The sequence below is a fragment of the Helianthus annuus genome, chromosome 16, assembly GCF_002127325.2.
Source record: "Helianthus annuus cultivar XRQ/B chromosome 16, HanXRQr2.0-SUNRISE, whole genome shotgun sequence".
NCBI lineage: Eukaryota > Viridiplantae > Streptophyta > Magnoliopsida > Asterales > Asteraceae > Helianthus > Helianthus annuus.
In genome coordinates, this window is record NC_035448.2 from 101,622,729 (window position 1) to 101,632,377 (window position 9,649).

At 42.2% G+C, this 9,649-nt stretch overlaps 1 protein-coding gene and 1 non-coding gene across 2 annotated transcripts; one reads left to right on the plus strand and one right to left on the minus strand.

Moving 5' to 3' along the window:
- Positions 1–227: 227 nt before the first annotated feature.
- Positions 228–333, minus strand: LOC118488688. Its single transcript, XR_004885232.1, has one exon. It is a non-coding gene; the product is annotated as a small nucleolar RNA R71 (small nucleolar RNA).
- A 5,568-nt stretch (positions 334–5,901) lies between these two features.
- Positions 5,902–8,646, plus strand: LOC110918167. Its single transcript, XM_022162521.2, has 2 exons — positions 5,902–6,151; positions 6,483–8,646. The coding sequence occupies exon 2, from the start codon at positions 6,485–6,487 to the stop codon at positions 8,198–8,200; it is 1,716 nt and encodes a 571-aa protein (XP_022018213.1). The 5' UTR covers positions 5,902–6,151; positions 6,483–6,484; the 3' UTR covers positions 8,201–8,646.
- Positions 8,647–9,649: the final 1,003 nt, after the last annotated feature.

The following is a 9,649-nucleotide window of genomic DNA, read 5'->3' on the forward strand; positions in this document are numbered from 1 at the left end:
AGCAACGGAGGAGCCGTACTTTCATCTAGAGGCCTATGACTCAATTTGCAACACTTTTGGGAGTCAAGGTTTTTCGGCCGATGAAGTCAAGTTAGTCTTATTTCAGTTTTCGTTGGAAGAGAAAGCTAAGAAATGGTTCTATACATTACCTTCAGCATCAATTTATACATGGGGGGAGATGCAACAAACCTTTTTGGATGAATTCTACACCGCCCAAAAGACTAATGATGCGCGGAAGGGGTTGAGAAGCTTTCAACAACAACACGGTGAGATGTTCCATGAGGCGTTCGAGCGTTTTAACATGATGATTAAAAACTGCCCTCATCATGGGATTGAGTTATGGGAGTTAATGAACGCTTTTCATGAGGGGTTAAGTGCCGAAGATGCACGGGATTTAATGTCTATCACCGGAGGGACATTTGGAACGAATTATGAGAATGAAGATTGGGAGTTTTTGGAGAGTATGGCAACTACATCAAAAAGGAAAGCCCAAGCTTCGAGGAGAGCCCGACCGACAACTAACCGACCACAAGTGCATGCCATGGATGAAGGTAATGTTCAAAGTACTAACCAAATTTATGATGTGTGTGCTTTGTGTAATGAAATAGGTCACGCGGCTGAAAATTGCCAAGGGATGTTGGAAGGGCAATATGAGGAAGTTCATGCGATCCAAGGTCAAGGCCAAGGAGGAGGTGGTAGGAACTACAACAACATGAATTCTAATACCTACCACCCCGGGTTGAGGAATCACCCGAATTTTAGATATGGGAACCCGTCAAATCAAGCGAACCCAAATTTTCAAGGTAGCCAAGGTAATTTTGGTTCACGGCCATCCTATAATAACCAAGGTGGGTACCGGGGCGGAAATAACCAAGGGTATCAAAAACAATATCAAACGGGTCAAGATCAAAGGGGATCTTCGGGTGGAAATGAGGTGATGGAGATGCTTAAAAGCATGCAATTGGAAATGCAAAAGCGAAATCAACTTGATGAAGTGCGGATGCAAAAAGATGAGGTTCGTGATAAAAGCATCCAGTCACTAACGACTCAAATGGGGCAATTAGCAACCGATGTGGCGGAACTAAAGAAAGGTAAGGGTCAACTTCCAAGCGACACAAAGGTAAACCCTTCACATGGTTCGTCACGAGGTATTGTTAATATTAACCATGTTAGTGTGTTAAGAAGTGGTAAAGAGTTTAAGGCCAATTTGTCACCCGAATTGGTCGAGGGGGTGGTTGAGGACATCACGGGAATGGAAAGTGATGATGAACTTGCACCGGTTAAACCAAAAGAAACAACTATTAAAAAACCGGGGTTGGGTGAAAGTGAAAAAAGTAAAAATGAAAAGAATGAAAAAATAGAGGGTGAACCGAGTGAAGTTCCATTCCCATCGGCTTTACTTGACCCGGGAAAGAAAAATTTTATTGTGTCAAGGGGTCCTCAAAAAGAGGAAATGTGGGATATGTTCAAACAAGTTAAAATAAATCTCCCACTTCTTGATGCAATAAAACAAGTTCCCGCTTATGCAAAATTTTTAAAAGAATTATGCACACAAAAGAGGCAAAACAAGAAAAAAGTGCCTAAGCGGGTAGATTTGACCGGGCAAGTGAGTGCAGTGTTGAATGGGGAGCTTCCTCCTAAGCTCCAAGATCCGGGCATGCCATTGATTAATGTACAAGTTGGTAACTTTCAAAGGGCTAAGGCGTTGCTAGATCTCGGAGCCGGAGTTAGCATTTTACCGGGGGGATTATACGACCAATATGACTTTGGTCCATTAGCAAGGGTAGAGACAACGGTTGTTTTGGCCGATTTGTCTCATAAGTTGCCCCGGGGTATGGTCCAAAATGTTATTGTTAAAATTGATGAGTTTTACTACCCGGTGGACTTTTTGGTTTTGGACTACTCATCGGCGGACCCTAAACAACAACAGAACATAATTTTGGGTCGGCCATTTTTAAGCACCGCACATGCTATTATCGACTGTAGATTTGGTACGGTTGATATGGCATTCGGAAATCGAAAAATGCGTTTGAATGTTTTCACTAACAATTCTAATGCTAACGGTGTTGATGAGTGTTTTATGGCAGACATAGTAGATGGATGCAACCCGCATGAGTATGAGGAGGATGGTTTGGATATTTGCCTGTGTGATTTTTCTGAACAGGTACATGCTTATGCATTACGGGTTGAAGAGGAGGCACAAGATGTGATGGCGATGAAAGAAGGTAGACCACCATGGACTCATCAATTCGAGGGTCTACCGGTGGAAATCGATTCGGGTACAAAACCATCGTTGGAGGAACCACCAAAGTTAGAGCTCAAGGACTTGCCCGGCCACTTGAAGTATGTATTTTTAGGGGATAATAACACTTTGCCGGTCATTATTGCCTCTAATTTGGAAGTGGCACAAGAGCAAGCCTTGATGGAGGTGTTAAAAGCAAACAAGGGTGCTATTGGATGGACGATTGCCGATCTTAAAGGAATTAGTCCATCTATCGTCATGCACAAGATTATCACAACCGAAGATGCCAAACCGACACGAGAAGCTCAAAGGCGGTTGAACCCGAACCTAAGGGAGGTAGTAAAAAAAGAGGTAATTAAATGGTTGGATGCGGGAATCATCTATCCGATTTCGGATAGTGCTTGGGTGAGTCCCACCCAAGTTGTGCCTAAGAAGGCCGGCATTCAAGTAGTCAAGGACGAAAGTGGTGAACAAATTGCCACCCGACCGGTTACCGGATGGCGGGTGTGTATTGACTACCGAAAACTGAATGCCGCCACTTCTAAGGACCATTTCCCGTTACCTTTTATTGACCAAATTATTGAAAAATTGTCGGGTCAAAAATATTATTGCTTCTTAGATGGGTATTCGGGTTATAATCAAATTGCCATACACCCGGATGACCAACACAAGACCACCTTTACATGCCCATACGGCACTTTTGCCTTTAGGCGAATGCCGTTTGGGTTGTGTAATGCTCCGGCAACTTTTCAACGATGTATGATGAGTATTTTCTCGGACATGGTTGGAGAGTCGCTTGAAGTGTTCATGGATGATTTTTCCATTTTTGGCACCACTTTTGATGCTTGTCTCAACGAATTGGAAAAGGTTTTAAAAAGGTGCGTTGAGAAAAATTTGGTGCTAAGTTGGGAGAAAAGTCACTTCATGGTGCAAGAGGGCATTGTGTTGGGACACGTGATTTCGGAAAGGGGGATGGAGGTGGATAAGGCAAAGATACGGGTAATTTCATCATTGCCACCTCCTAAAAATGTTAAGGGTGTACGGTCATTCTTGGGACACGCGGGTTTTTATCGACGTTTCATTAAGGGTTTTAGTGTTATTACCAAACCCTTATGCAATTTGTTATTAAAAGATGTCCCGTTTGACTTTACTAATGAATGTATGCAAGCGTTTACTGTTTTGAAGGAACATTTGGTCAAGGCGCCTATCTTGCAACCACCTGATTGGTCAAAGCCGTTCGAGATAATGTGTGATGCAAGCGATACCACTATTGGTGCAGTTTTGGGTCAACGAGTTGACAAGAAGCCGGTGGTTATTTACTATGCAAGCAAAACTTTATCCGAAGCGCAACTTAATTACACCACAACCGAGAAGGAGTTACTAGCGGTGGTGTATGCTTTGGATAAGTTTCACTCGTATATTTGGGGAAGCAAGGTAGTGGTTTACTCGGATCATAGTGCGGTTCGGTACTTGATGGAGAAAAAGGATGCAAAGCCGCGGTTGATTCGGTGGGTCTTATTGTTACAAGAGTTTGATCTTGAGATCCGAGACAAAAAGGGATGTGAGAATGTTGTCGCGGATCATTTGTCCCGAATCCCGTTGGAAGGTGTAGATGATGCAAGCGAAATCAATGAACGGTTCCCCGATGAACAATTGTTGGCCGTTTCTACTTATGTTGCCCCTTGGTATGCTCATTATGTTAACTATTTGGCCAAGGGTGCGATTCCAAATCATTGGACTAAGAAGAGACGACAACAGTTTTCTAGTCAAGTGAAGCAATATATATGGGATGAACCCGACTTGTTCAAAATCGGGGCTGATCAAGTGATAAGAAGATGTGTTCCCGAAACTGAAGTTTTAGAGATATTGACCCATGCTCATTCATCCGCATGTGGGGGCCATTTTAGTGGGAATAAGACAGGCTATCGGGTGTTATCGAGTGGGTTTTATTGGCCCACGATTTTCAAGGATGCTCGTGAGTATGCCCGCAATTGCATCAATTGTCAAAGAATGGGAAGCATTTCGAAACGTGATGAAATGCCGTTGCAACCAATTTTGGTAGTGGAGGTATTTGATGTTTGGGGAATAGACTTCATGGGTCCTTTCCCAAACTCAAATGGGTTTTTATACATATTGGTTGCGGTTGATTATGTGTCGAAATGGATTGAAGCTATTGCTACAAGGACCAACGATCATTCCGTTGTATGTAAGTTTGTGCAATCCAACATTTTTTCTCGTTTCGGTGTACCTCGGGTGATAATAAGTGATGGTGGTTCACATTTCAAAAATTTCAATTTTGGAAAGTTGTTGAAGAGATATAGTGTGAATCACCGTGTGGCTACACCGTACCACCCACAAACGAGTGGTCAAGTGGAGGTATCTAACCGCCAAATCAAAGAAATTCTAATGAAGACGGTTAGAACGGATAGGAAAGATTGGTCAACCAAGCTTGATGACGCATTGTGGGCGTATCGCACGGCTTTCAAAACCCCACTTGATACCACTCCGTATCGAATGGTTTACGGGAAAGGATGTCATTTACCTATGGAGTTGGCACATAGGGCATATTGGGCAATTAAAACAGTGAATGCGGATTATGATGAAGCTGGTCGGGCGAGGAAGCTTCAACTGAATGAAATTGAAGAGATAAGGGACCAAGCGTATGAATGCGCATCCGCATACAAAGACAAACTGAAAAAGGTTCATGATGCGAAGATAAAGAAGAAGAACTTTGAAGTGGGTCAAAAAGTGTGGTTATACAATTCAAGGTTGAAAATGTTCGCGGGGAAACTAAAGAGCAAGTGGATGGGCCCTTATGTTGTCCGACGAGTGGGAAGGTTCGGAGATGTTGACATTCAAGACGAGCGAACATTGAAACAACAAACGGTGAACGGTCACCGGTTAAAGCCGTATTTGGATGGCAATGACATCAACAATTTGGAGCTTGACAAAGCGGGCTACATTCTACGCCCGGTTGAGGAGGAACAATCGTAAGAGGCCCAGGTTTGGTGATAGTGTACATAGTAGTTTTGTTTTGTTTTGTTTGTATAGTTGCATAATTGCCATAGTTCCTCGAAGTCCGTGTTCGAAACAAGTGTGGGGAAGTTCGGGTTGCGAATTGCTCTTACATCGTGTTGAGGACAACACGGGATTTTTGAGGGGGTAGGGTGATTTTCCCAAGTTTTTGAAATAATTAAAAAACATAAAAAAATCGAAAAATTTAAAAAATCTAAAAAATTGGAACATAAACTTCAAAGTTTTGTCAAAATGTGCATGCCCAGTATCCACCGTAAATTACGGTGGAGCCGTAATTTACGGTGGTTGTTGAAAATTTTTGGAATTTTATGGTGAAAACCTTCTGTTTTACGGTGTAAATTGAAGTCCAGTGTTTACCGTAAATTACGGTAATACCGTAATTTACGGTGGTGAAAAAATTGGGTGAGGTTTACGGTGGAAACAGCCTGAATTACGGCACATTTTTGACATCCAGGTCTCACCGTAATTTACGGTGAGACCGTAAATTACGGTACGCAGTAAAAACATGTCGGTCGATTGGGGTTCTGCATTTATAAAAAAAAAAATATAAAAAACCCGAAAATAAACAATCATATTCACGTGCATTATACCCTAACCACTCATTCATTCTTCACCTTTCCACTTCTTCTTCTCCAAGACCCCACAAACTCCATATTCGTCTTCCACCTTCTTCTCTTCATAAAATCCTCAATCTTTGCCCAAATCAAGTGGAGTTTTGGTCTAAATTGGCTAAATTTTCACGAGCTTCGTGATTGTGAGGAGGAATTTCAGAGAAAACGTGGTTTTGGGGTCGAAGTTTGAAACCCTAGGTTGAGATAATTTGGGGGTTTTTGGATTTTTAGTTTCACAAGCATCCTCTCATCTTGAAACAAGGTATGAACACTTATTTTACTATATTATGGAGATGCATTGTGAAAAACAAGGTGATTTAGGTTATATGTTCTTGCTCACTTGTTTGTTGCTAGGATATGAGTATGAAATTGTTATTGAACATGGTTGATGGTTGTAGATGTAGGAAATATGGTTAAAGTAGTGAACTTTTGGGATGTTCTACATTGTAGAGACACCATGCCCAATTTTTGAAAATTCTTGATATATTTTGGGTTCACTAAAATCTACAACCATGGCAACAAGCAAGTGTGGGGATGATTTGTGGAGAGAATGCTAATTTTTGTGTTGTTTTGTTGTTTCTTCATGTGTGTAGAAATGGCAAAGACAAAGGAAAAGCCGGGTTCAAGTTCATCCTCGTCAAGAGGCAAAGGCAAGGAGAAGGAGCAGCCATCGAAGAAGAGGCAATATCTTGGTAGGGTTAGTGAAAGCGAAAGCGAGGAAGAAGAAGAGATGCAGTTAGACCCAAGAGATAAACCGGTGTGGAATTCGGGGTCATTGGATGACCAACCCGAAATCTGGCAGCCAACTCTTTATAACGACTGCATGAACAAGCTAAAAAACAAAGCAGCCGCGTTCATCTGTGAAAGAGAGGTTGATGAGCCTCAGTTGGGTCAGTTCGGGGTGTATGACAAGTTCCGTGCTTTGGGTTGGGAAGGAGCACTAAAGTGTTGGGATAAGGATAAGAGCAACTTGTTTATGACCGAAATTCAGGAGTGGATGGCAACACTTAAGTGTGAAAACTTCTATAGGCCATCACAAATGAAGTTGATTGGGACGGTACATGGGGTACCAGTTGAAATGTCATTTGATACTTTGAAGAAGTTGGGAAAATATGATAGTCTTCCAGCTAGGGAATACATGATTCCCACGCTTGATGATTTGTTGCTCAAACCCGAGAAGCACGTGACATGGAACAGTATGTTGGCTGATTTGTTTTTGCCCGGTAAGTATGGTGGCGTGTTATACCGAAAAAATCTGAAGATAGAAGCCAAGCTCATACATACGATCTGTTTACTTAATGTCATCCCAAGGAGAGGGGATAAAGATCAGGTGAGGTTTCCAGAAATACCTGTTTTGTATTCATTGATGCATGGATCTCCACGCTTTCCAATCCGCTACCTGATTATGCATCATTTGTGGATATGTCGGAACAAATACGGGAGAGACATTGTCCCGTACTGTCGCATCATAACGGGTTTAATGAAGCAACAAAAGGCACTCACATCGGAAGACCGGGGTTTAACGAAAAGGCACATGCCTTTTACTTTGGATAGGTTGGGAAACGTTTGGACATACACCTCGTCTGAACGTTATCACAAGCTGAAATCGGAGGGTCAACGGTGGAGGGCGTTGAAATTAGGTGCAAGGGAATTGATGCCGGGAGAACCGGATGAACCTGAGAGTGATGTAGAGTTAGTTCCGAGTGGGGATGATGATTACGCAGACGAGCCAACGGGTGGTGCAAATGTTGGTTTTGGGGTTTTTCATGGTGGTCATGGTGGCACATTTTACGACTATGCGCAGCAACCATATGAGCCGGGGTGGGCTTATAGTGGTTCAATGCAGGAGGTGATCGAGAGCCAACGCCCGCCGGCGGCCATCTTTGATACTTGGTCGGGTTCGGAGAGGTCGTTATTTGATCAAGGCACGCGAAATAGCGCTAGTATTGAGCGGGCGCTTAAACATAGCTTCGACCGCAATGAATTATGGCACCGAACCCACGCATATTCGCAGGAGGTGGAAATGAATAACCGATATCACGATGATCAGATGAGGCGGATGCATGCGGACTGGCATGCTGGGAGGCCGGTGGTTGAGGATCCACAACATGTGGATTATGCCTCATTGCCACCGTATGATGGCAGCGTTTCGTATCCGACTCCACAACTCCACCATTCTCAGTGGCTTGATCCAAGAAGGCAAGAGGGACCACAACAACAAGAGGGAAGCAGTAGCGGATCGTTCGGGTTTGGAGAATGGAGCGATATGATGTCGTCCATTTTTTGGCCCCCAGGACCGCGTTATTATTGATCAGGTGGTATTCTCTCTCTTGTATAGTTTGTATATATTTGTTGGTTTATGTTGATTATGGTGGGAGGATGGGTGGTGATTGATCATATGATTGATTGTTGGGTTTGGTTGGTTGGTGGTGTTGTGTTCAAAATGAAAAAAACATAAAAAAAATATAAAAAGAAAAAAATACAAAAAGAAATTTGGGGTTTGAGATAAAAGCTTTTTGCGGATGTTGATTGAGGATGTGATCAAATCCTCCCAAAGCCATACATTGGGGACAATGTATCCCAAGTGTGGGGATGGGGGGGAATTTTTCGAAGATTTTTGAAAAATTTTAAGCCGAGCAAAACAATATGAAATCTTGTCGCCCTAATTTATCCCCAAGTCAATGCACCGGCAACCCTTATTACCCTTTTCATTCTTGGTGAGAGTTGTAGCCACACATGTATATAAATAATCTTTAATGAGAGTGGCTACGGGTGGGGGTGCGTTAGAACTTGTGCTTGAATGCAATTTGAATCCTTGTTAGACATGAATGTAGAAAGGATAAGGGCATTAGGTAGCCTCGTCGGTTGTGTGAGTGAGTGTGGGATTTGGGGGGTTGGACCTCATAAATTATATATATGAGCATGGTAGTGAGAGGGGTGGGGGTTTGGTCATTTAGTTGCCCAATTTTGTGCCTAAAGCCTATCATTTGTTTCCCCTAGCTACTTACTTGAAAATGTACCCAAATTTGACCCGGTCTTATAGCATTAGTGATATAATTAGTAGATTATGAGTTTGAAATAGTTATGGTTAATGTATTATGAATGAAAAAAAAAAAAAAAAACAAAAAAAACAAAAAAAACAATGAAAAGAAAAAATGAGAAAGAAAAGAAAAAAAAAGAAAAAAAAAAAGAAGGTTTCATTGTCTTGTATATAGTAGTATGTCTTTGTTAGTTGTTTTGGTAGTTGTAATAAAAAGACCGGGTTGAATTTTCGCTACTCATATATATTCCATTTCCTACCCATACACCTAGCCACGTTACAACCTTTAAGCCCCTTTGATTTGCATTCATGTTTGACCCGTTATAGGAGTATAGTTGATTCAGGTACAAGCTTATGATTGCGCAACCACCCGTTTGCCTAGTGTGTGTCTAGCTTATCTTTGCTAGTTTCCACTTGTAGCCGAGAGGAGAGAAATTGTGAGGGGTGTATTGCTTGGGGCATTAAAAAGGGGGTTGGTAAAGAAATTGCATGATTTGTTTGGCTGATTTGATCACTTGTCTTGAAACTATATTGATGAGTTGCTTGGGACAAGCAACGGGTAAGTGTGGGGATGTGACGGGTGGTCCTTTGGACAACCCTTAAGTGTGATAAAACATGAATTAATCCTCCATTTAGCCGTGTAATTATCTTGAATTAGATAACTACGATGCTTATGTTTCAGGTACAAATTAGGAGATAAGCGATGGATAAAAAGGCAGC

Bases quoted from the DNA above. Each gene is read 5' to 3' on its own strand.
- LOC110918167 (XM_022162521.2), top strand. From the start codon at position 6,485: ATGGCAAAGACAAAGGAAAAGCCGGGTTCAAGTTCATCCTCGTCAAGA.